The sequence below is a fragment of the Ipomoea nil genome, unplaced genomic scaffold (assembly GCF_001879475.1).
Source record: "Ipomoea nil cultivar Tokyo-kokei standard unplaced genomic scaffold, Asagao_1.1 scaffold1407, whole genome shotgun sequence".
Lineage (NCBI taxonomy): Eukaryota > Viridiplantae > Streptophyta > Magnoliopsida > Solanales > Convolvulaceae > Ipomoea > Ipomoea nil.
This window is the reverse complement of record NW_017617835.1, coordinates 4,720,411-4,747,616: the sequence shown is the minus strand read 5'-3', so window position 1 is coordinate 4,747,616 and position 27,206 is coordinate 4,720,411. Positions and strand designations below refer to the sequence as shown.

Below are 27,206 nucleotides of genomic sequence, written 5' to 3'. Positions count from 1 at the left end.
ATGCACATTTGAGTCTAAATACCAGTTATTCCTAATAATTGATTTTCGCAAACTAAACAACAAATTAACATTCCAAGTAATATCGTTTTTTGTTTTCACATAATTTAAATTATAATCCATTTTCTTTTCACAAACAATCCTTTTGTGATTAATTGAATAAAATTGACAAATATAAGAAATATACAAAATAACTATTAGAGATTTAGTAAATTTGTCGAAAATTTAACTCGATAGTCGTAATATTGAATTTTAACTCCCTATGGAAGTTACCTATTAATCTTTTTTGTTTAATCCAATTAGCCATAACAACATAGATTAATTTATCTTCTTAAGTTGCGATTCTTTGCGGTTTATAGAATTATAAGACATACACACTTTACATAATATGCATTTTTTAATATCAGTAGTTGTATTCTTTCGTGTAAATTAAACTGATTTTGTAAAGAGTTATACTATATGGACTCTCACATCTTACTTCCTGATGTGGCGGATACTGATAGACTACTATTTTTATGTGAGTCTCAATACAAATATTTTATATTAAAATTTTGTGTGTGTGTAAAAGTTGAGAGTAAAAATGAATTTATATGTAATATTTTCTTTTTGTAAATTGGGGATGGTGGGGATGGGTGATCCCGAGAAGAAAGCAAAAAAAAAAAAAAAAATACTCTCTAATAATAAGGAAAAAACTTGATGTACTCCCATTTTAAACTCTCAACTTGTACTCCCTCTCACATGCTCTTGATGTAGACATTTTTCTGTGGACCCACATGATGAAAATAACCAATCTTGGATTGCCATCTCAGAAAGTATAAATGAAGGAGTAGAATTTTAGGAGTCTATGTAGTAAAATTCTAATAATAATACGGAGTAAAATAAACACAATAATTATGAGGTGTATTATGTGCATCATTGTTGTCATTATTGTCTGCATTTTGTGGACAGGACGCAATCCACCGAGTCAAACACGCTATCCCTAAAAACGGAAAACCTGCTACTCTCTATCGCCAATTGCGTCTGTTTGTTTTGCCAAAACGTGAGAATTTTTTAAGAGGACGTTTGGTTTGAAGAATAAATTTTAAAAAAAATTGTAATTCCATAGTAAAAGCATAATATTTGAATAAAGTAGGAATTTAAATTATATTTTTTAATATAGAGAATAAGAATTACTAAGAAAAAAGAGAATAAGTGGTAAAAATATAAAAATATCTGTGTAATAATAATAAGGGTACAATTGTCATTTTACCTATTTCTTTCTTTCCTACAATCAAAAATTGCAATTCATAGGGAATACCCGTGAATTGCAATTCAGCCAATTAAGGGAAATGCAATTCGGTAACCAAACAACGCAATTAGAGGAAGAAACAAATTGCAATGAAATTACATTCAACAAAACGGGCTGTAAGGGACGGAAGTCGTCGCCTTAGGCCTTGACCCATCTTTTGCAGCTTAATTCGCACCGCACTACACTCTCCTTTTTACCGACCAAATAAACACACACATGTTAATATAAGAGTTCTTTTATATATAATCTAAAATCTTACATTATGATGTGACGAGTATGATAAGTTAATCTTTTTATAGGGATTCCGGTATTAGTACCTAAAAAAAAAAAAGTGTGTCATATTTGTAAAGACTAAAAAGTAGAGTAAAATATGAGTTGACCTACAATATTACTCTTGTTAGAGTGCGGAGAAATTAGGCTGCTTCGTACTTGGTGCAGCTTCTAAATGTGGAGATACGTTTATCAATGATGGTGGGTGAAATTTATCTTTTTTATCTTTGTGTGTCTCCGATTGCGATGGGTGAAGTCAACAATGGTGAATTTAGTGCTATTTTGGTCATTTCTACACGTCCAAAGAAGTAAATGAAGTAAAGAATGGTTAGATTCCATGTGATCAAGTTGTGCATTTTTCTTCAAAAAAAAGTTGTGCATTTGAATTGTATCTATTTTTTTTGGTAAATAAAGGAAATAAATAATCATTATTTTTAAGGTTTGAAATAGCACGGTGTAAAAAGTATTGAGAATCATGTCATGCATAATCATTTTATATGTAAGAATTATACTTCATTTATTCAGTCATCATTATTTTTTTGATTAAAATAGAAAAAAATCCAAGAATTATAAGTTAGTCTCTTCCTCAAACTCTGTGTAGGCTGGATGCGCCATTTTGTAGTTTTTAAGTTATAGGCTTTGTTTGACAAATCTAACTGAAAAGCTATAAGCTAGGAATTGAAAGTTAAAAAGCTATAAGCTCGGAGCTGGAAACTGAAGAACTGTTAAACTAGCTCTTATAATTGAAAGTGTTTGGTAAGCTAATAAATGTAAAAAGACTAAAAAGGTCATCTTCATAAAATTTAAATTAGTTTGTTTACATATTAAAATTTAACATTTTATCTTTTTAAAAAAATTAACATTTTGAACTAAAACTATTAATATAATCATGATTTAGCATCTCATAATGAAGTAACAATATTGTTGCAAATCTAATAATAATAATAATAATAATAATAATAATAATAATAACAATAATAATAATAATATTTGCGATAAAAGTTGTGCATAAAGGAGAAGAGAAAATGATTTTAATTAGGAAGGGTAAATTATGTCATTACTTTAAAATAATAAAGATAAAGATGAAAAAAGAAGTTAAGAAGCTAGGAGCTTATTTTGAAACGCGTTTCAAAATAAGTCCTTATTTTAACCAAGGAGCTTATTTTTAAAACATTACCAAACAGAACTTATAACTTATTAATATCTTAAAATAAGCTATAAGCTCTGCCAAACAGAACCATAGAGTAAGTATATGTTTAACACTAATCAAGATCTGAACTTATTAATACAAAGATCTTTATGCATATATTATGTCCATAAATAAACTCATAAATTCTTCTAATTAGTACAAATGAATTTAAGGATGTAGCTGACACCACATAAGACTCCATTCTCGAGGAGAAATATAAGAGCCAGATATATTTACTCTAGAGTAAATACTTAAAATGGTCCATCGACTATAGTCAAATTCACAAATTTGTCCTTGATTAATGATTTTAACCAATTAAGTCCTTAACTTTTCAATTTTGATCCAATTAAGTCCTCCGTCTATTTGACCGTTTGTTGACCGTTATCTCTGAGGATATTTATGTAATTGCAAAGCTCCATGGTATAGATTACAGAAACACTTATAAACACATGTCCACGTGTAAACATTCGCTTTTTTCCTATGCAGGTAGTGCTCTTCCCCGGCGCAATCCTTCCGCTTCAGATCTTCGAGTTCCGGTACCGAATCATGATGCACACCCTGCTGCAGACCGATCTCTTATTCGGGGTCATTTACTTTGACAGCGCTCCACTGGCGCCACCAAGGTGCGCTGCGTCGGGGAAGTGGTGAAGCATGAGTGCCTCGTAGACGACCGCTTCTTCCTAACCTGTAAAGGCCAGGAGCGGTTCCAGGTCACGAAGCTGGCCGAACCAAGCCGTTCTTGGTGGCGGAGGTCACGTTGCTGGAAGACCGACCACACGACAAGGATGAGGATCTCGAATCGCTCGCCTCCAAAGTCGAAACGTATATGAAAGACGTGATCCGATTATCCAACAGGCTTAACGACAAGCCGGAAAAGGAGGCGCAAGATCTGCGGCGGAACCTTTTCCGACGCCGTTCTCGTTCTTTGTCAGAAGCACGTTCGAAGGTGTTCCCAGAGAACAGCAGGCGTTGCTGGAGCTGGAAGACATGGTCATGCGGTTAAAAAGGGAGAAAGAGCATTGGAATTACATAAATATCATCATAGATAACGGTTAACAAATGGTCAAATAGACGGAAGACTTAATTGGGTCAAAATTGAAAAGTTAAGGACTTAATTGGTTGAAATCAATAGTCGAGGATCAATTTGTGAATTTAGCTATAGTCTATGGACTATTTTGGGTACTTACTCTTTACTCTATAACCGCCATGCCACTTTTCGAGCCCTCTCAATTGCATGCCCTGATGAGCCGATTGAGTAGTTCGACTGCTTTGCCGACTAGGTACAACCAATCGACACCGAGTACTACTGCTCGGGCCTAACGCCCATACCCGATCTTCCAACCCATTACCCGGTTTACCCTTAGTATTTGCGCAAATTATGCCCTGGAAACGTGTTCACCATGAATGGTGAATACGGGTCCAAGCAACACCGTTTTTACGATTTATTTATTTATTTTAGTTAATGTGTTGTTAACGGCGCACGTTTGTTCAGATTATTAATTTTTTGTTATGAGATTATGAATGTAATGTAAATTCATAATCTCATAACAGAAAATTCATAATCGTATAAAAAATAAACATTTATTAAATTATTAATTTTCTATTATGAGATTATGAATTTACAGTTATGTAATTATGAATTTTCTATAAATTCATAATCTCATAACAAAAAATTCATAATTTCATAACAGAAAAATTCATAATCGCATAACAGAAAATTCATAATTTCATAACAGAAAATTCATAATTTTATAGCAGAAAATTCATAGTCTCATAAAAGAAAATTAATAATTTCATAACTGCACATTCATAAATCCATGCCTGCAATGTTGAAGAAACTTGCGCGAATAAAAAGTAAAACCGCGAAATGTGAAAATGAAAAAAAAAAAGTCACGCGATTAATTAAGAAAAAAAAAAAATAACAATGCACTGTAACCATTGAGAATTATGAACACAGTCCCATGACATAACGATTTGTAGTGTTTGTGACAAAAATGAAATTAGATACTACTATTGAAAGCAAATTTTAAATGAAACTTCTTATTCACTATATCATTCCGATCAAGCTTAGTCTAGCTTGTTTGCTTGACACAATAAAAGCAGAGTCATTATCGGTGGTGAAGACACAGACACATCCGGTGGGCCCCCCTTGCTTGTTGCATGCACACAACCTTATGATCTGCTGCTTCAATCTATTGATATATACAGCCATCTTGTCTTCATGATGAAGGATTGAATTGATATGATATGATGAACTCCCTTAGCTTGCCTTTTTCTTCAATTCTTCTCTGAAAACACATCTATGGGCTATGGCATTAGGAGAAAATGAAGAAATCCCTTTTGTTTTTTGTTTCTCCTGCGACCACTTTAGTGGTATTATCGTATCGTCGTCATTTTATAGTATAGGCGTGCAATTGCTTGGGTTTCCCGCATAAAATATTTGGTGTTTCCCGCCGAAAGCAGTCAGCCGTCGTTTTCAACTCCTTCGCTAGCTCCTGTCTTGTCGTGTCGTGTTGTCCACCGTCTATCACTGGCGAGTGACGACGCTGCTACTGCTGCTGCTTTTTCCGTCCTCTTCGTTCGATGTTTTGAATTCAACGGTTGGATTTCGCTGCCGCCATACAGCTGTCACGCGCCCAACAGGGACCGGACATCCGGCCCGTACCCTGGGAGCCAAGTGTCGTACGAGGTTTTTGCCTTTCCCATTACCCAATGCATGTTATATTGTTTATGTATGCTTGCAAGTATACTTTGTAGAACTTGTAATGAAAACATATGGAGAATATGTTCCTGTTTGGTAAAAAATTGGCCTATTGATCAATTTTGGTTTATTTGACCACTATTAATTGTTTGATTTAGTTAAAATATCAATATAAATGTTTGGTTAATTAACTTTTTGCAACTCCAAAAGGCTAAAATTAAAAAAAGCTACTTCTAGCAACTTTTTCAATTAGCTTTTTGAGAAAAGAAATGATACCAAACAGCTATCAGCTAGCAGCTAATTTACCAAACACTTTTCTACAATCAGCTAATGTTATCAACTATTTATACCCTCTAATTAACACAATCAGCTAACAGCAAACAGCTATCACCTAACAGTCATTTTACCAAGCAGGGTCTATATATATTAATTTTCATTCTTGAAAGCTCATATGAAACCTTTAAAATTAATGAAGAGTGGGTCACGCAACTTTGCAACATGACAATGGTCCCAGATACCATGTTCCAAGATTCCAACTACCTAACGACTTTTAAAGTAGTTTCTGTATGTATAGTTGTTGTTCTTGATCAGATTACGTATATATGCTTCTTCATCTCATCGCATATATAAGTTAGCCTCCCTTCCATATCTTCGAACAATAACCAGTAGCCCAGTACCCGGTCCAGTTCTTCATCTCCTCCATATCCATGAAATGAACTTTAAGTAACTGAAGAAATAGGCTGTGAATCACCTTGTTTGATGAAATAGTTAGTCTATAGGCTAATTTTGACTTATTTGACTACTATTAGTTGTTTGATTTGATTTAAAAATCAACATAAGTGTTTGGTTAATTAGTTTTTTGTACTCCAAAATGCTAAAATTAAAAAACTACTCAAAACAACATTTTTAATTAAGTTTTTGAGAAATTTTTTTTATACCAAACAGCTTTCAGCTAACAACTAATTTACCAAACACATTTTCTACAATCAATTAATTTTTCAACTAGTTATACCCTCTAATTAACCCAATCAGCTAACAACCATTTACCAAACAAGGCCAATATCTGATTAAACACAAGAGTCATATCTTATTTTTATGTTATATATAGCCCACAAACTATACGTGAGAAGTAAATCAAAATAGGTAGTGACATTTATGTACTAAAATCATACACCACTTAATTGATTTTCTTCTTTTGAGTAACGTATTGCATTTCTAACAATGTTTTAAAAAATCCAAGTGCACTGGCTTCGCTAGGTTATATCATGGATCACATAACCTATAAGCGTATGAAGAGATAAATTGAGTTAATTTAATTTTGATATTCAATATCAAGCTATACATTATTGAATACAATAAATTACTAAACTCCAATGCTCGTTATAAAAATCAAATTTTACTTTACTATAGATAAGTTTTAAGTAAAATTTTCATCAATCAGATCAATACTTTAGAACAAAAGCACTTGATGAGCCATGACATGACCACTTTACACGTGATTGGCTTCTAGTTCGATCTTACAAATTTTCTTTTTTTTTTTTTTTTTTTTTTTTTTGGAGAACGTTATAGGAAATTTGTTATAATATTATTATTATTATTATTATTATTATTATTAGTAATGGTTAAACCAAGTATTAAATTAGTTTGTTATGAATAATGCATGGATGCAGTAGGTGGGTTATGCATGGTATCACTACATAGATTGTGGCCTTAATTATAGCTTTACATGGAGCATTACTCCTAATCTTTAGCTTTATTAGTGGTTATCTTTTAGTATAAATAGGTTACTATTGTTCATTCATTAATCATCAATCAAGTTATATATTCCTCTCTCTCTCTCTTCTCAATATATAAATATAATATATAGATATTATATTTAATATATATTATAGATATATTATATTATATTTAATATATATATTATATTAAATATATTATATTTAATATATCTAACATTTGGTATCAAAGCCAGTCAACCTTTCAACCCCGAAATATTTTCCGTAGTGAAATATGGCAACAAATTTCAATATTGTATGGTCGGGTCCCAAATTGGACGGGAAACTCGATTACAATTATTGGCAAATTATGATGTCCACACATTTGCAAGCTCAAAATCTTTGGAGCTTTGTTGATCCCGGTCTACCCGAAGGAGCTGAAGCAGCCGCTATACGGCGAGATAAATTGGCCTTGGGTCAGATTCACCAAGGTGTTCATTATTCCATTTTTGGGCAATTAGCTCGTGCTCAAACAGCAAAACAAGCTTGGGACATCTTAAAGGTGTCACACAAAGGAGTCGATCGGGCACAGAAGTCTAAGTTGCAGTCGTTGAGAAGGTTGTACGATAATTGTGAGATGACCTCTACAGAAACAGTAGATGCGTATTTCACTCGTCTTATTGATATGGTGAATAAGATGAGGCTATATGGAGATACGATTGAAGATGGTGCAGTGGTTGAAAAAGTTCTTCGAACTATGCCGATGAAGTATGACCATGTGGTGGCTTCAATAACAGAGTCACACAAAACCGAGCTCTTATCAATTGCAGAGCTGAAAGCTATGGTAGAAAGTCATATTGACAGGATTGCGTCAAAATCGGAACCACTAGCAGAAGAAGCTTTGAAGAGCCAAGTCACCCTTAATGTGACTGGCACTAATCAAAGAGGTGGAGGATCTGGTAGAGGTCGTGGAAGAGGAAGAGGAGGTTCTGGTGGAAGAGGTCGTGGTAACTTCAACCAAGGAGGAGGACGTGGTAACTCCAACCAAGGAAGAGGTGGAGGTAATACCAAACAAGGTAAATTTCCATTTCATTGCTACAATTGTGGCAAGTATGGGCACAAGATTGCAGATTGTTGGTATAATGAGGACAACAATCGTGGAAATCAAGCAAACATTGCTGAAAACACTGCTGAAAAGTCTGGTGAGAGTTCTGAAACTTTACTTTTGGCCAGTGATAGTTTTTCTGCAGATAAAAACATATGGTTCTTGGATACTGGGTGTAGTAACTATATGTGTGGTAAGAAAGAATTGTTTTCTGAACTGGATGAATCAATCCGGTCTGAAGTGACATTTGGCAATAAGTCAAAGGTGTCAATTTTGAGAAAAGGTAAAATCTCTATTCAGCTGAAGGATGGTACTCAAAATTTTATATCCGATGTGTTCTATGTTCCTGAACTAGACCAAAATTTGTTGAGTATGGGTCAGCTGTCAGAAAAAGGATATAAGATACATATTGCTCAGGGGTGTTGTACCATTGAAGATGCTAAAGGAGTTTTGATTGCAAAGGTAAATATGTCCCAAAATCGACTATTTCCTTTGAAAATTAAGCATACTCTCCTTGATTGCTTTAGTTCTGAAGTTTGTGATGATAATTGGTTATGGCATATGCGGTTTGGGCATTTTCATTTCTCTGGATTAAACTATCTTGCGAGAAAGGAACTTGTTTCTGATTTACCTGTTGTGAATGTCCCTGATCGTATCTGTGAGATTTGTGTGATTGGGAAGAAGCGTAGAGATCCCTTTCCCGTGGGCAAGTTAAGGAGAGCTACAAAACAGTTGGAGATTATTCACTCAGACCTATGTTCGTTGGAGGTTCCCTCACATGGAGGTTGTAAGTACTTTATTACTTTCATTGATGATTTCAGTAGAAAAACATGAGTTTACTTTCTGAAGCAAAAGTCTGAAGCATGTGATGTTTTCAAACAATTTAAGGCTTTTGTTGAAAAGCAGAGTGGTTATGAAATTAAAATCTTGAGAACTGATAGAGGTACAGAATATATTGCCTGTGATGATTTTCTGAAGAAGAAGGGTATTCAACATCAGATGGCAGCTAGATACACTCCACAACAAAATGGAGTGGCTGAGAGGAAGAATAGGTCTATCATGGATATGGTAAGGTGCATGTTGAAATCCAAGGATCTGCCTAAACCTTTTTGGGCAGAAGCTGTTGCTTGTGCTGTCTATGTGTTGAATAGGTGTCCAACTAAGAGTGTCCGTGATAAGACGCCCGAAGAAGCTTGGAGTGGGAGAAAACCCTCTATCAAGTATCTCAAGGTTTTTGGATGTTTGGCATATGCCCACGTGCCGGATCCATTGAGAAAGAAGTTGGATGATAAAGGTGAGAAGTGCATATTCATTGGTTATAGTGACGCTTCAAAGGCTTATAAACTATACAATCCTGAAACTAAGAAGGTTGTTATAAGTCGTGATGTCACTTTTGATGAATATGGTGCCTGGGATTGGTTAGCTAAAGATGAAAGTTCAGTTGTTATTCCTGTTGTTGAAAATATTGTTGATGAGCAACCGATTCCAGATAATGTCCAGTCTCCCTCACAGCCAGAATCGTCAGTTCGGCGATCTCAGCGCGAGCGCCACTTACCAGCTCGCTTGCAAGATTATGTTTTGGGTCATGATAATGACCTGTCTGATGAAGAGATTGTTCAATTTGCTCTCTTTGCATATTGTGATCCTTTAACTTTTGAGGAGGCTGCTACAGAAACTCATTGGCTTAAGGCGATGGATGAGGAGGTACGTGCCATTGAGAAGAATGGTACCTGGGAGTTAACAGATTTACCTCCGGGAAAGAAGCCAATTGGAGTCAAGTGGCTTTACAGAACGAAATACAAGTCAGTATATCCAACTTGAAGACGGAGACATTTCTTAAATTGAAGAAGGAGATATTGGGATGACCAATATATCCAACTTGGTTTAAAGGGGACAATGTTATAATAATAATAATAATATTATTATTATTAGTAATGGTTAAACCAAGTATTAAATTAGTTTGTTATGAATAATGCATGGATGCAGTAGGTGGGTTATGCATGGTATCACTACATAGATTGTTGCCTTAATTATAGCTTTACATGGAGCATTACTCCTAATCTTTAGCTTTATTAGTGGTTATCTTTTAGTATAAATAAGTTACTATTGTTCATTCATTAATCATCAATCAAGTTATATATTCCTCTCTCTCTCTCTTCTCAATATATAAATATAATATATAGATATTATATTTAATATATATTATAGATATATTATATTATATTTAATATATATATTATATTAAATATATTATATTTAATATATCTAACAAAATTGTTGGTGCCCAGTTGTTTGAAATTTTGGACATTCAATTTTGGTCCCACTTCTTGTTCACCACAATTTTTTTTTGTCCAAATCTTATGGTCACCACATCAACCTAGTAAGACCCCAGGGTCATGTCGTTGGAAATGAAAGGACGCATATTTGCGTTAGGCATACTAACATCAAGTATTGCATCTCCAGATTTGATTTGTGAGAAAATATTATATTATTTTTATTTTTTAGTTTTATAATAATCGACTTAATATAAACCTATTATTGGTAATTTGGTTTGTTATGGTTTTACGGAAAGTACAAGTATAAGAAATCCAACAATATTTATTTATGTAATAAACTAATCACTCCTAACATTTTATAACAAATCACAAGGACGTGATGGCATTGTATAGCAGTAAAGTATCCAAAATGAGACAGAAGATAATTTAGCAGAATCCTACATTGAATATTGACTAAACATGCAAATCAACTTTGTTCCCTCCTAGTTTTATTTTCCTTATCTTCACAATCAACACGTCGGTCGTCGGTGGACTGCTGCACCTTTAATCCAAAAGAAAAAATGAAAAGTCCCAAAAAAAGGTAACGTTGTGGGGAATATATCATTCTTATATTTAATGGTCACAAATTTAATTTTTGCTAACACATTTTCAGTTTAGCTCATTGTACAGAGTTGTTTTAATACAAATTGACTTTTACTTACTATGTAGTTTACCAGCTATTATAAAAAATGGTTCAACCTAATACATAACCTCGAATAGTGAATGCAGATTTTTCTTTGACATTCTTTCTCACACGAGTTTTGTTCACTGGTTTAGTATGCAGTATTTAGGACGAGACTAAATTCAAAAATCGATAGCGACAGTGTGGGATTATGCCTAAAGTGTACAAATTTCTTTCGCGCACCGACGTTTGACAATCTCTACTGAATTACCATAATTTATATCTCCAAATGCTAGGTCGGCCCAAGGTGTGGGGCTTTTCTGGTTGGAGATTTAACCTTTTGAGGTAAGGTTACTCACTACTAGAAATTATGGAATTTCCGACTACTTGAAAGTGTTCTTAAATCAAGTCGAAAGCCTTGTTCCGACCACTTTTTGGTATCTGGAAAAATCTTTGTTGCTATTTTCGACCACTTTTTGATTTTGACTTGATTTAAAATCACTTTCATGTGGTCGGAAATTCAAAAATTTTCAATAGTGACTTGATTTAAAGCCGTGGATGACCGTCCGATCTGATTGAATCTAAAGCTCTCACGGCGGCCATGAGGCTGAGTAGGATTGAGATGGGAGGCACATGCGTTACGTTACTAATACGTCAATTTCTTGCCAATTCATGTGTGGTATATTAGGTGTAAAAGTGTGTGATGGTGTCATTATACTTAGCTTATTAGGTGACCATGAAACCAATCAAAGAAACAACAAAAGATTCAAGAAACATGAAATTCAAACCATGTGGAATGGATGCAAACTAATGGCTTGTCACATGACAATAACGTACTTAATTCGACTACAAACAAAACCCTTAAGTATGTTCAATGCATTAGTGATTGAAAAGAAAAAATGGTACAAGGTAATTTTCTTCATTAAAAATGAGTAGTAAAGGAAGATACATGATACAAATTATCAAATTTATGAGTGTAGATTTAACTGAAATATAAATATTTTGGTTCAGATTTTATCAATATTTTATGTGGGATGTATCATCATTTCTTCTTCAAAGTATGTAGTGTCAAATAAAGTTTAGCAAAAAGTGATTCATTAGTGATCGTTGATAGCGCTTCGAAAGGAAGAATTGAGAGGAATCTTCTACATCTTAATAGCGTTAGAACATGGTTTGAATTGGTAGGGATGGATTAATATTGGTGTTTTTAATTTTTCCTATATTCATCAAAAGGCAAATTATTATTATTATTATTATTATTATTATTATTATTATTATTATTTGCGAATTAAATTGCAACACCGCATATAACTGAAGCAATTTGATTTGCGAGTTATGAAGGACCAACATTGTATTAAGTCCTTCTAATAATTGTTACTCTATTAGTATGAATATTTTTTTTTGAATGTCTATTAGTATGAATATATTTCTCTTGTTATTTAAAAATAGATACAGTTATCCTGGATTGAAGAATTGAACAAAACAATTTTTTTACTAATAAATGAATAACAATGTCGGATGTTGGATCCAACAATATAATCCTATGAACTTCCCAGGAAATCTGTTTTGTCTGATTTCATTATTTTTTTTAATAAAATAATTAATCTTTTAATTTTCTTAAATACATATTGTCGGACGTTGGCACTCATTCTTCCCCAAGTTTCATCATCAAAATCTCTCTCTCTCTCTCTCTCTCTCTCTCTCTATATATATATATATATATATATATATATATATATATATATATATATATATATATATATATATATATATATATATATATATATATATATATATATATATATATAGGCGAGTCCAGCTGCGGCAGTGTCTTACGGTGCGGCGGTGCGGCAACACCAATAGTTCAACAAATATGCACCATCAACGTTAGGAAAATACACCACAAAAAACAGAGTAAACAGAGCCCCGCATCACCAACACACACCATTAGGTGTGAGTAAAAACACCATACACTGTTCGGAAATACACCATTAGGGTAGTGAGTTATATGGTGTATTTTTTTGAGTCTGTTGTGTATTTTGTGATATTTTATTGCATTTCATTGTGGTGTGTTTCTCTTACACATTTGGTGCATATTGTTAACACTGTTGGTGTATTCTGGAATTCCGCCGCACGGGAAGACCCCGCCACATTTGAACTTTATTATATATATATATATATATATATATATATATATATATATATATATATATATATATATATATATATATATATATATATATATATATATATATATATATATATATATATCATGGTTGTATTAGGCGCTAGTCAGGCGCTTAGGCAGCGCCTAAGCGGAATCTAGGCGGCGTTAGACCGGCGCCAAAAAAATAGTGACAGACTTGCAATTTGACAATTTTAATGAGGCTGTTTTCAACATTCAATCAAATAACACATCCAAATAAATGAAATATTGAAATACTTCAAAACATTAAGTCGTAACATCAAAATAATATTAAAAATTAAAAATACTCAAATACTTCAATCATCCAAAGATTCAAAGTATCAAACTAGTCTACGAGTCTATATATGTCATATTATATATATGTATGTACACACACACACACATATATATATATAAAGAAAAAATATTAGCAAGACCAATTTGATCGGGTTAACTCGACCGAAACAGACGAGTTAACTCGGCTAAGTTAGACGCTAGGAGGCGGCCAAGTTGGCCGAGTTAGGCGTTAGGCGGCCGGTCACCTTGGCGGGCGCCTAGTGGAGAAATCGCCACGATTTAGGTGGCCTAGCGCCTAGGCGGGATCTAGGCGGGCGCTTAGACCGATTTTTGCAAGAGTGATATATATAGAGGAGAAAATGTTAGAGCATTAAGTTTAATTTTTTTTTTTAAATGAGCATTAAGTTTAATTAATATGTCGATAATTTTAATTATACCAAAGCTAACTAAAAAATAAAGACTGGATTCATGAATTATAAACTGGTCAAATATTCATTCATGAACCAATGTAACGACAGTCAAAATATGAAATGGTTCCAGCAATAAAAAAATTAAATGGATTGCATTGCACTATTTTTTTCAAGTTCAAGATTTTATTATTTTTTTTTGAAGGGAGTTCAAGATTTTATTTAAGCCTTCTTTAATTTAAAAACATAATTATATATTTTTGGACAAATTAGAAGAACAATCTTAAGAGCTCATTTTTCCCTTATAAGTTATAAACAGGCCTTTCAGCTCTAGAAACATGGGCTTAGGTCCACGTAACCCAACACCAAATCTCAAATGTATATGATTTGTACATCAGAGAAAATAAAGAATCAAATATATACTTTATCACACACTCATGTCACTAGAATACAAGGCATTTACAGCATACACAAAATCAGTCAACCCAGCACAATATATACAGATAAAAAAGGGGGAAATTATGAAAGAATGCACCAAGAGAAGTTCTATGAAGATAGAGATGACAACGGGCGATTTAGATCGACTCCCTTCTCCAAATGGATCAGAAGAAGATCCTCGTCGGTGCCAAAGGATTTGCGCGCCTCTGCTAGCCGCCTTGAAGTAACCTTTTCATGTTTCCTGAACAACATGCAGAACGTTAACGCAATCCTCGTACAAATGCTATGATGCATGCAGAAGATTGAAGCGTAAAAGGAGCGAAAAAAAAAAAAAAAAACAAAACAAAACCTCGAGCTTGCTGGATCTCGTATCTCGAATTCATCCATGGCTGCATCGTAGCCACAGATGACAACATAGTGACCTGTAGAAAATATTAAACAAACACTTATATCAAGGTGACGACTTCGGTTTGGTCTGAGACAAGTTCGTTTTGTGATATCATGTCATGACTCATGAGCCTCTCAGTATTTTTAAGCAGTGATACGTTCTGTTTCAACTAAAAGTCTAAACTGATAGTCGGACTAGTATTTGGTAAGGAGTGATACGTTCTGTTTCAACTAAAAGCCTAAGTTGATAGTCTGACTAGTATTTGGTAAGCAGTGATACGTTCTGTTTCAACTAAAAGTCTAAGTTAATAGTCAGACTAGTATTTGGTAAGCAGTGATACGTTCTGTTTCAACTAAAAGTCTAAGCTGATAGTAGAACTACTATTTGGTAAGCAGAGATACGTTCTGTTTCAACTAAAAGTCTAAGTTGATAGTCGGACTAGTATTTGGTAAGCAGTGATACGTTATGTTTCAACTAAAAGTCTAAGCTGATAGTTGGACTACACATTTATAGTTTATATATTATATGCTCAATACAGGCGAAGTATAGATGGATAGGGATAGGATTAGTTCTCACCAGTATAACCCGGGCTCTTGGGGTAGAAGTTTTGAATACAACCATCCTCCGACCAATAATGACTGCATAAAACAATGGTATATACGTTGACCATAAGGCATATGTAGTAGCTAGGTCGAAAGAAGGCGAGCCGGGACTTATTGGTGGGAGGATAAGTACGTGTATACGGTGTACCTTAGCTTGTGATGATCAACTAACGCTATTGCAATGCAATTCCCGGACAATATTAACATACACATTTCTTCTCCGCTAATTGACCTGCACTGCGAAAACGAAGATATGTATATATAAACTCAAAATGACAACACAGTTACACAAGTAATGAAGCGTAAAATAGGGCCCGGGGTGGAGATCGAGTATAAAGAAAAAGATTAGATACAGACAGAGAAAACATACCTCAATGTTAATTCCCGCCTCTCGTGCCTTCTGAAATAGCGTATTCACTCGGGCAAGATCACTAGGCAACTGCTCCTGCAAATTGGATGGTTTGGTTACATACAAATAATGCAGAAACTCTTTAGATCTTTAAAGTAATCACCTTGTAAAATGTCTCGACGCAAAAGTTTGGATTGGCTCCTATCGTGATCGTAAAGTAGGAAAAGTTAACTGAAAATTTCCGCAACATGTATGCTAGGTCTACTGTCCAAATGCTGTGACCAATAAAGAAAAATCACTATGGCTCATGCCTGCTTATAAATCTTCGAGGCAAACAGAAATACAAGAGAAATTCTTGGTTATAACAAAACGAATTAAGCAGTCGTATATCAGCTAAAGATCCGATGTCTTATAAGTTATAAATAGTACCTTGTGGTAGAGCAGGACTGTGCCAATTCCTCAATATTACTATTGTAAATCCCGAGAGTTCTCAAAACCATTACAACACAAGCAAGACCACAATCCCATGTATATAGTTGCTTAACATGTGGCACCTATAGTCACGACACAAATATTAACATGAAATCGAGACTGGCTAGAGCTTCTAAACGCTTAAACTAACAAACTAACTCACTTCAACCGAGAATGATTTGGAGGACAGAACGGCTTTGCTTTCCACTCTATCCAGTGACTGTTTAAAGGGGAACGAACCGACCAAAGCAAACTCATTCCCCGCTGGTTGCTGAGCATCTTCGTCGTCTGATCTCATGAACTTGCTTAGGAGAATACAGAAAGGCCACACGTGTGACCAACTGATCTGATGCATTTGTTCTCAAAACCGTATGGCTAATCTCAGCAGTTGAGACGAACGTTCATCATCAGAATTCAGAAAAGTTGCAAAACTGGGACACCTTAAAGATTTGTCTTTTTTAGCCTCTTTATTGAAATCAATGGTGGGAATAATGATTCAATGGTCTGCAAACACAAGTAGGTAATGGAATTAAATGTCTTTGGAGAAATTTCCCTCGTTATACCATTTTAAGATGGCTCACTAGATGAGAACATAATGTTAGCAGGATGTCAACATCCATTGACAGCAAAACATGAACCTAGTAGCTCTCCACGTATTGCATCTAATCAACATCAAAATAATGTAGCCAGTTGAAATTTCAACCAAGATTATCTGATCTCAACCCTTTAAGCACAACAAACCATTGGTGAAAGAATTCCATTCCTTAGCCCCCAAGGGCATCTCGGTTGGTTCTTGGCTTGTAGATTGTGGGCAAGAACAAAATATCAAGTTCTAGCAAACGCAGTGTGGGAGTTACACCTAATGTGGTCGACTCTTGTGGGCACCTGATCCTCCCACGGCTACTGAATCATTGTAATTTATCCCTCCACTATTCTATCGAACCAGGGTGTTGGACGGGGCGAGGGAATTTCACCTTTTTAAGGCAAGAATTCCATTCCCTATTTTATTGCATCCTCAAAAACACAGAACACACAGACAAAATCATTGTCCAAAATCTGCTGTTTTTATGTTTCATTCCCCAATATGATGCGTTTCTATTGCCTTCTTCTTCGTTCTTTTTTTTTTTTTTTTGGTTCACTCAAGACCATAAGAACCCAACCAAGCCGTCGTTCCTTCTAACCAAACACCCAATCACATCTTAACAAACAATTCAATCAAAAAACATCAATTTCATTGAAAAGATTCCACCTTTTTTTCTACCCTTGTTCTGAACCCACCACCAACATTCATCACCCGGCAATTACAGAAACATGAACAGAAAAATCAGAGCAAAAGGAATCAAATTGAAGCTTTCATCATTTGTGTGAAGCAACCCAGAAAATTAAAAACTTATATGTGTATGTACATTAAAAAAAAAAAAAAAAAAAATTGGTTTCCGGAATTCTAATGAAAATGAGTACCTTTGAATGATGCAGAAGAGGGGAAAAGAAAACGCAAAAAGAAGATTGAAAGGACGGGTCTTTGGGTCTCTTGCCGCCTGCTTCTTTCTCTATGTTTCTCGTTTGCCTGGGAAAAAAAGTCTTTGCTTATTCCTGTCGTGGATTCATTGGGTTTGAGACTTTGAGCTGTATCTTCTTTCTGGAAGCCGAGGGGCCCGAGTCATTATCCGTCCATAGCTAGCTGTTCTTGTAATGATAAGGACAATAGAACAAATATATTAAGATATTTTAAGGAAACGTAAATTAAAGAAACAGATATCTTTTCTCTTTGTTTTCGTAAACAAATGGAAAAATGTAACCGAAATGTTTTTTTAATAATATAGTACTCCGTATTTGTTTATTTGGCCAATTGCCACCGTTTGTGCGAATATACACCCTTGATTGGAAGCACAAGAAATCACATCTTTAAAAGTGGGTTTTTACCTATCATCATTTGTCAATTAAGATTATAAAACGATCTAGTGCACATTTTCAAATACTATTTGTAAATTTCTCTGTAATTTCATGTAGCGGTGACGAATTTTTCTTTCTTACCTAATAAAGATGAGTTTTTTTCCTTTTTTTTAATGATTAAAAAACATTGGCTAAGGTGAAATAGACATGAATAATTTAAATATAAATTCGGGGACTTGGTTATTGTATGAAAAGATAAAAATATAATTTTTAGGAAAAAGAGTTAAATAGGGCACTAAACATTACTCAAGAAGTCAATTAGGTCCTTAAACTTTCAAATGTTGCAATCAAGCGCTTAAATATATCATTTTAGAGCATTGAGACCCAAAACTCAGTTGGTGACCTATAATTACAGGTTTCCTTCGCAGGAGAAAGCAACCAAACGATACCGACGACGGTTTCACCGGTGTTATTTGCCGGAATATGGTTGGAAATTCGTCAGAGTTTCGCCGGAACCCTAGTGACCTATAATTATAGGTCACCAACCAGTTTTTGAGTCTCAATGCTCCAAAATGATATATTTAAAGGCTTAATTGCAACATTTGAAAGTTTAAAAGCCTAATTGACTTTTAGAGTAATGGTCAGTGGCCTATTTGATCATTTTGCTTAATTTTTATTAAATATAAACAATCATATGACGTTTACTATCACTAAAACAAAAAATGTACTTAAATGCATAAAACACAAATGTTTTTTTTTTCCATAAAAATGTTCTACATGGTAGATAGAAAAGTTGAACCAATCTTGTCGAAACATCAAACCAACCAAGATTAGTGTCGCAAACTCACATTCAATTTCTACTCTTTTTCCTAGTGGATAGTCTAACAATAACAATGACATTTATACTCTTCTCTTTTATATTTAAAACTCAACATTATAAACTATAATAATTGCCAAGACCTTATGGTCTAATGGCACCCGAGTTACACTCTCATATGAAAAGGAGTGGGTTTAAGTCTCAAAGGCGGCATTGACCCTTTGTGCTTCAGTTGATTGAGAAAGTAGTTTATGAATAGATACTACATTGTAATAGAGTCAGTAACATTAAAAAAAAACTATAATAATTTATGCCCTATATAATAAGTATGAAACTATAGCTAAATCAAAATGATATTTTAATTGTGTTATAATAACACTAAAAGTTGTGTTATAATAACATTACAGTGCACATAAAATGAAATTAAATACACCATAAAAATAATTAGTTGGATAAAACGGTCGAACGAGTGTAATTTCTTTTCATTAAAAAAATAACACCGGTTTAGACTATGGTCACAGTGAAATTTGGTGCAACTAAGTTGATGGGTTTCAGCTGGGCTTTCTCGTGGTTAAATTAAATTTGATTGGGCTTTAGAAGAATCTTTAGAATTCAGTTTAGCGGCCCATATCCCAACTTCAAGCCCAATCACAAAACCATTTGAATAAGAAAACCCGAAATATATCACTCTCTGGCGCTGGAAGAGACGAAGACTGAGAGAAAAAAAGCAGCTGAACTTGCCGTTGATCGGATCTGATTTTCCGACGTCTACTCCGCCGGAGCCTCCGTCGTCGAACCGGCCGCCGCAGCGAGATGTCGGTCTCAGCAGTTCCCAAGCTAGCCACCACCATCCACATAACGGCGCTGGACGGGATAATAAACGTCAACTCTCTGTTCACATTTGCGGTTTTCGTCGGCCTAGCTTGGAACCCCCGAGACCCGAACAACCGCCTCACCGACGACCCGAACTGTCTGGCCGACCCGAAAGTCGCCGAGAATCTCGTGGCGTTCCACGTCTACTCCTTCGCGTTCTTCCTCTTCTCCAGCCTCGTTGCACTGTGCCTCAAGCAAGCAATCCGACTCGCCAAAACCGCCCATTACCCCACCATTTTCACCCTAGACTTAGCTCACGTCAACAAGAGCGCCGTCCGGGTCGGCTACCTGGTTTGCGCTGCCGGCTCGGTCTGTGGCTGCGTCTTCTTGATGCTTGCTTTGATCAATGTGGTTCAGATCAAGCTCGGAACTTTAGGGTGTGGGAGTAGCCATAGCTATGGAGCTGTTATCCCCCTTGTAACCTTTGTGCCCTTAGGGCTCATCATCTATGTTTGCACTATCCTCTATGCTTTCACTCGTTAACATAATCCCAGTCATTAAAAGTTTGATTTGTGTGTATTATTAACAAGCTTTGATTTTGGGACATTGTTGTATAATTGTGTTGTATTGTATGTTGTTCTTTATAGATATCTCAGATCAGTCTCTTGTTTTAAAGGAAAAGGGTATAGAATTTGCCCTCAAATTTCAGTTTTGATGAAGTGTTTGTGTATTATAGTTTTTGTTCTTTCTTTCCAGAATTGCTGGATTGAATATTTGAATGCAGTTTGTGGATTTGGGAAATATTCTCTAGATATGGAAGCCATAAAAGCTTGATGCTTTTCACACAAGAAGGGTGCAAATGCTACTATTTGCAGTATATCCTGCATTGGGGTATAGAAATTAGGATAGAACCCTGAATTGATTCTATGCTGTGATGAGAAGCCAGAGAATATTTCATGAAGAAACATTAATGTTTGTTTTGCTCAACTTATCTTCAAACTTACTATGTAATCTAAAAAGTAAAATTTGGGTTAAGAACTAAAAATATAAATTGTTTTTCATAGTACACATGAAGAAAATCCCGTTTTTTTCAAGAAGCCTTACAACCTTAAGGGCAACCAGTGCAGTATTAACTGATTGTGCACTTAATATTTGCTACTTAAATGCCAAATATCATTCATATATTACGTGTTCAATTCCCTGCCTCGTTTTGCAGCTTATACATTGTCTTGAAGATTGAAGATCGGGACTGCAGACTTGGATTTATGAAGCTCTCTTCCAGTAATATCTCAGTGCTAGAGTTCTACATCTGGTTAGTTACGACGATATCCTGTTGTGTATAAAATTATTGTAATAAATTCTCGATGCTTTCTCATCTTTACATTTGAAGATATTCTTACCCTCTGGTATAGATAACATGCCATGCCTTGCTTTGTACGATTCCATCTGAACTGTCTCTCATTGAATTTAGGTACATTGAACAATTGACACCTTTTAATTCTTTCACGTCTGAAGTTCATATAGAAGTTTCAGTGGGATATATTCTTTTCTTTTAACTTTTAAACCATGGTTAAGTTTAGAGTCACATGGTCGAGAATAATTGTATTAAGGCTAGAATATGAAAATGTTATTCAATTATTGATTTAAAACTAGCTGTTGTATCAGAGAAATAGACTGTGATTTTGAGGAGGACAATTACTAGGAGTACAAGAAAGTTAGATTAGACGAGATAACCAGATGTAGAGTTCTTTCTGATTAAAAGAACTCGTGTTACAAGTAACGAGCTAGTTGACATGAGTATGAAACCATGAAAAAGTAGAGGGAAACAAGGTGTTCTATGAGAGATTATTATGACAACCCTTGCTGTTATGTGATTCCCGTTAAGACCTGCTTGTAAATTCTTGGCTTCAGTAATATAGCGAGCCTGCAAAGGCAAAAACGTTATAGTTAAATATTTTGCCAAAAATAGCACTTTAAGAAGCCTTCCAAACAGTGATACCTTGCCACCAGTTTCCCCTAGAAGCACAGTTCGAATTGTTTCCATTCTGGTCATCTTCTCCCCCGTCTTTCTTGAACTGCTCGAGTGTTAAACAGGCCAAAATGAGAACACAATATGCTGAGGAAAAAAATAGGGGAAGTAGTGTACTTAGAATTTAAGCATGTGCTCCATCTCAACTAAAAGCCTAAGCTGATAGTTGGATTGCACATTAATGGCTATAGGCTCAACACTTAGCACTTACAGTATGCTGAGAGCTAGTGGTCTGAGTGGGTGGTGGATAATTATCTTGGCCACCATAATATATTGATGAGCTGAAATAGCACGGTTCTGATGATTCGGTGTGATAAACCGAATTCTTGTCCTTGCTGTCCCAGCCTCGTTGTTCATGATCTGGAAATTTGGAGCCACCGCTATGGTTAGAATACTTCATGAACATGTAAGTATGCATTAGTAGGATAGAAAAAGTTTTCGCAAACCTGGATTTCCATATCTAGCATTGCTGTATTGACCACCTGAATTCTGGGTTCTTGATGAATCTATTACCCCAGACTGACTGCTCTCCCTTCCCTATCACAGAAGCCGAAAAACAAGAAATCAGAACTCTCTGTAAGAAGCTTGCAAGAGGGTAAGTAAAGAAGAGAATAATACCATAGATGATGGCCCGAATACAGATACAAAGAGCCCTGCAGACGAGGCTGAGGATTTGGAGCGGTCTTTTGGACCAAAGAGGTCTGTGGTAAAGGAAGAAGATGATGAAGTATGAGCTCCAGCTTGCTGCTTATTGTAACTGTGACTGTTTCCCTTCTCCATAATGCTATTACTATAGTCAACCAACAGACTAAACTACCTCTCAGTTATAGTATTCTAGGACGCCTTTTTAACGACCCAAGAAGCCTCACACTTACCCAGAAAGATATTGATAAGATTACTGCTCTGACTTTTACAGAGACAGCAGAAAGAAGGAGAAGAAGAAGAAGAAGAGGAAGGATGGAGGAGCAGTGGTGAAAGAGGAAGAGAGCACGTGAAAGTTCTGAGCTTTGGTGTGAGGGAACAATGAGGCCATAATTGGCTATTTATAGACACCACAAAAGACAGGCATTTACACTCTCTCTCTCTCTCTCTCTCTCTCATGGCTCTGTATCATCCCCATTCCCTGAGCAGTTCCACACTTTCATTCCATTTGGTCAAAGCTTCCCCTCTCCCCTCAATCTCTTCTGCTTTCTGTCTTAACACACACATGGGTCATTTACTTGGGGACAAAGGGCATGTTATCATGTCCACAGTTTACGCCTCCAACCATCCAAAAAATTTGGGTTAACATCTAGAATATAGAATAGGTGCTTCGGGGCAGAACTCTACTGGTGTATCAATTCAAAGAGAGTTAATAGCTTTGTTTCTTTGACAGTTGTAGGTTGGTGTACAAGTACTTTTAGAGAACTGTGGGCACATTCTGCGATTTACTGCAAGAGCAGAACTCAACACGTGGATCATTCTAAAAGAGTTGATTGAACAATATCGTAGGGTATAAGCACCTTTGGGGAACTTGTAGGCCGTGGATGCACACTCTGTAGATTTACTACAGGAGCAATGAGGGAGTTAATAGCTCTTTTTCACTGGTAGTCGCAGAGTAGTGTGCAAGCTACCTTTGCAAGTACCACTGTTGAGATAGATTCCGCAATTTATCTTTTGGTGGGAGTCTTTAGGATTGGTATGCCATCCTTTTAGAATTTAAAATTGATAGATTTTATGCTAAGATACCCTATCCAATAACTTTTTCTTTATTTTTTTTTAAAAAAAATAAAAATTGCGCTTACTTTTCATGAAAAACACAAGTTGCATAAAACTCTTATTTATCAACTGACTTTATAATTCTTTATATTCATCCGTCACTAACAAACCGCGTAAATAATCAAATAAAGTCATGACAATAACTCGAATATTATCATTTTCAACATGGTTGATGACATTCTTGTCTGCTCAAAGATTTCCTAGGTTGTTTGACCAATGTTTGACTTGATCTTGATGTATCATCTTGTGAATGAGAGAATAGTGGGGAAGGAAAGGGGCATGTGAGGGTGGGGAAAGAGTAGACCCACAGACAGATAATTAGATAAATGGATAAGGTCACTCTTTCTCAACTTGGGGTTATTCTCTTATTATTGCACAAATCAACAGTTGACTCTTTGATTGTTCCATTCATACCCTCCAAAAATAAATAAATAAATAAATTAGATTAAAAAATTTATAACCACCGAACATTCCATCAAGAGGAGCAGATATTATCTCTTGTTCTTCCAGTATATATTTCTTCTTCTGAGAATCTTGGACAGAGAATATTTTTATTTTGTTGAAAGAAAAAAAATATCATGTGATGAAGATGCCCAAAAGTCAAAGCTCTCATTCCTTTTTTTTTTTTTAATTATAGATAATTCATGCTTTCGAAACTAAACACGGGACTATACACTTCTGCGTAATGTTTGTGGCAGAGGTCGAACCCCCACCTTATAGTTAAAAACAAATTCTAAGTGAGACTTCTCATTTACTAAATCCAATATCCTGTGAACAAGTTTTCATTTCCTTAGTCATGTATATGTACGAAAATGATATCTTGATTTCTGGAGAGTAAAACTTTTACTATGCATCTCGATTTTTTATTGATAGAATGAAAAGAAAGTAATAAAAATTGTGATCTGTTCTTTTTTGTTGAATGAATTAACATGTCATGTATGTCGCAAATAAAATATAGAGAAAATTGAAAGTATGTGTAATATGTATATTTGTTTTTAGTTGGAGAATCTTTTGTACAAATCCATAGTTGTTGCAGTCAAGCACTCCAGGATATGTCCAGAAGACTCCCCATGTCAAAATTCATATTGTTCATTGAAGTTCAATGAATGGCTCATATGATGACACTATGTATGGTCCAAGTATTTTTATTTGATGAGCTATGATTGAGATTCTTCTAATTATTCTGGTTTCTAATAATTTCTATAGATTTACCGGTTAAGATTATTTATTCTATATGAATGGTTATAAAATTTTTGTCACACATAAAAATTATTGATCATATTTTTTCTGATAATTCTTTATCTCCTTTCGTGTCTATGAAAATTACAATGTAATATGATCGTTTTTATTGAAAATTGATCTAAAAAAGCAATGGGATAGGGAGGGGGTGGAGGGAATCAATGCCAATATAGCAACCAAAAAACACTATATATAGGGAATCAACTAGCATGTTCTGAGATGAAAGTACAGTCATTTGATATCTCCATTATTGTATGATCTAAGATTCACGTACTATGAACAAAGTTGTCCACTATTTTTTTTTTTTGAAAGTACGAGCATTTGATATCTCCACTACTGTATGACTAATTCAGATTCTCTTCTGATTATGCTTGTAAAGCTTGACTCTTATTTGAGAAAAAGTCTAATCCGATCAAAACCTCTTCAACATAGTATAACTTGGTGTATCTTTACTTGCTCGATCATCAGTTCACAAAGTTGTAATTCATGACAATTAAATGATGGTTTTGTAATGAATATATTACTGATCCCTTGACCAATAATATCAAAATTTTCCAGAAACACACAAAGATTGTTGCATTTAACTCAAAACCATTCCTCCTTCTTTAATCAAGGGAGAGGGGAATGCAAAAGCAAGACACGCTAGCTAGCTTCTCGCTTCAAAAATAATATAACGTCTCAAAACACCAGCGTTCTCCTTCGACACACTAGCTTCTCACTCCATATAGTACCCCATAAAAGTTGTTCTCACAAGCCTATCAAAAACTCCATTGGCGTCGAATCATGGCAATTACTAGTTAGATAATTGATGGTATGAGGACTTCCACTTGGCAAAAGCAAGCCATCCTAGAGCAAGCTTAGATAGATAGATACACTTGAGACTTGACCATTACATCTCAATCCACCATAGCCATAATGCATCCATAAAGATGAAGCCTACTACTCAATCCCCTTCCCCTCACCTACCCCACCCACCCCTACCTCAAGAAGAGTAGTGTGGCCATGAGTTATCCATTTCATCAAGGTCCCAATCCATGGATATCTAGAGCTGAATTCCCATTGGATTCTTTTAGTAAGTATTGGTGGAGCCAAGATAAGATACAATAGTGCCTAATCATTTGGCCCTTAGAACATAGCCATCTTTTTCCTAGTAGAGTCCTTTCATATATATATCTTCAGGCTCCAAAGATTGGAATGATTTGTGCTGACAACACTTGTAAAAGGATTTTTCCAGGGTAGGCTTCAGGTTATACTAATAGGAAGACTATGACACATCATTATCATATATAGATGGCATGAAAATGACATCACTTATTTTTTTTCGATCACTATTACAATTTTTTGCCATAAAAATCTCATTTCACAGATCGAGCATAAGATATTGTATCTATTGGAATTATTATCTATAAGCATTTTAAACACCAGCAATGCCAAACAAAAACAAATGTTGAGAACAAGTGAATGAAGTGAAGGAATGGTTTGATAAGCATTGATTAGTATTGATAAGGCTGCTAATTATCATGTCTATCCATCATGGAAGAAGTGCAATTAATTAATCAAAGCTTATCTGAACTTAGGGGCAGCAGCTATTAGCAGCAAAGGCAATAGTAAAAGGAGTACAAAAAACAAGAAGTGGATAATGCTCGAAAGATCCTTAATTATCTTGATCCTATTTGGTCGGATTTGATTTGATTCTGGTACATGTTAAGATATGGGATCACCAAAATTAGCAAAGTTTTTTTACTGTTCGGACAATGGGATTCCCATAGTGGTTGTAAGCTAGAATTGGTAAACGAATCATTAATTAAGATGGACAACAAACAACGTAATTATGTTAGTTTTTTTTTTTTTTAATGACGAGAAAAATTCGTAATTACTAATTTATTATTTAAGATTGTGTATTAGATAAAAGATTTTGTGTGACGGAATTCAATTAAGAAATTGTTAACACAAATCAAATTGATAACTTTTTGACTAAATATTACTTTATTTATTATTTAAAAAAGTTCGAGGTACTGTATCTATTCATCTATACTTTTCTGACTCCACTAAGACTCGATCTTATGTCCTCCTATATGGAAAGTCACTACATGTCATCTGAGCACAAGGTGTTTGACTATTAAAAAATTATTTAAAATAATAATAAAAATAATGCTCATCAAATAAAATACACTAAATTATATCATAATTAATGAATACATATATTAAATCAATTAAAACGGGAGAAAAATCTCACCATTCATAAATAATAAGTTGACTATATCCAACAAATATACATTAAAATTCATAAATTCATAAATGTGTAGTGTTGGAAAGGT

The 27,206-nt window shown here is 34.8% G+C and overlaps 3 protein-coding genes across 3 annotated transcripts; 1 reads left to right on the top strand and 2 right to left on the bottom strand.

Annotated features, from left to right (window-relative positions):
• Window positions 1–14,481: 14,481 nt before the first annotated feature.
• On the bottom strand, window positions 14,482–18,034 carry LOC109186612 (protein GUCD1-like). The gene is made up of 9 exons (XM_019336670.1): window positions 17,801–18,034; window positions 16,503–16,843; window positions 16,298–16,422; window positions 16,032–16,143; window positions 15,890–15,964; window positions 15,668–15,756; window positions 15,494–15,555; window positions 14,879–14,951; window positions 14,482–14,770 (listed from the first exon to the last, which is right to left on the bottom strand). Exons 2-9 carry the CDS (start codon window positions 16,692–16,694, stop codon window positions 14,638–14,640), a joined length of 861 nt encoding a protein of 286 aa, XP_019192215.1. The 5' UTR covers window positions 16,695–16,843; window positions 17,801–18,034; the 3' UTR covers window positions 14,482–14,637.
• A 1,682-nt stretch (window positions 18,035–19,716) lies between these two features.
• Window positions 19,717–20,528, top strand: LOC109186086. Its single transcript, XM_019335985.1, has one exon. The coding sequence runs from the start codon at window positions 19,863–19,865 to the stop codon at window positions 20,403–20,405; it is 543 nt and encodes a 180-aa protein (XP_019191530.1). The 5' UTR covers window positions 19,717–19,862; the 3' UTR covers window positions 20,406–20,528.
• Window positions 20,529–21,470: 942 nt separating this feature from the next.
• LOC109186088 lies at window positions 21,471–22,924 on the bottom strand. Its single transcript, XM_019335986.1, has 5 exons — window positions 22,510–22,924; window positions 22,338–22,428; window positions 22,103–22,251; window positions 21,862–21,937; window positions 21,471–21,786 (listed from the first exon to the last, which is right to left on the bottom strand). The coding sequence occupies exons 1-5, from the start codon at window positions 22,669–22,671 to the stop codon at window positions 21,770–21,772; spliced, it is 495 nt and encodes a 164-aa protein (XP_019191531.1). The 5' UTR covers window positions 22,672–22,924; the 3' UTR covers window positions 21,471–21,769.
• Between the last annotated feature and the right edge of the window lie 4,282 nt (window positions 22,925–27,206).

What these genes read in the sequence shown, in the direction of transcription:
- LOC109186086 (XM_019335985.1), top strand. Translation starts at nt 19,863, where the DNA reads ATGTCGGTCTCAGCAGTTCCCAAGCTAGCCACCACCATCCACATAACG.
- LOC109186088 (XM_019335986.1), bottom strand. Translation starts at nt 22,671, where the DNA reads ATGGAGAAGGGAAACAGTCACAGTTACAATAAGCAGCAAGCTGGAGCT. An exon ending in TATTCGGGCCATCATCTATG is followed by an intron (nt 22,429 to 22,509) that starts GTATTATTCTCT and finishes CTTCTGTGATAG; the next exon opens with GGAAGGGAGAGCAGTCAGTC. An exon ending in TGCTAGATATGGAAATCCAG is followed by an intron (nt 22,252 to 22,337) that starts GTTTGCGAAAAC and finishes CCAAATTTCCAG; the next exon opens with ATCATGAACAACGAGGCTGG.
- LOC109186612 (XM_019336670.1), bottom strand. Translation starts at nt 16,694, where the DNA reads ATGCATCAGATCAGTTGGTCACACGTGTGGCCTTTCTGTATTCTCCTA. An exon ending in CCAAATCATTCTCGGTTGAA is followed by an intron (nt 16,423 to 16,502) that starts GTGAGTTAGTTT and finishes TCGTGACTATAG; the next exon opens with GTGCCACATGTTAAGCAACT. An exon ending in GCGTCGAGACATTTTACAAG is followed by an intron (nt 15,965 to 16,031) that starts GTGATTACTTTA and finishes TCCAATTTGCAG; the next exon opens with GAGCAGTTGCCTAGTGATCT.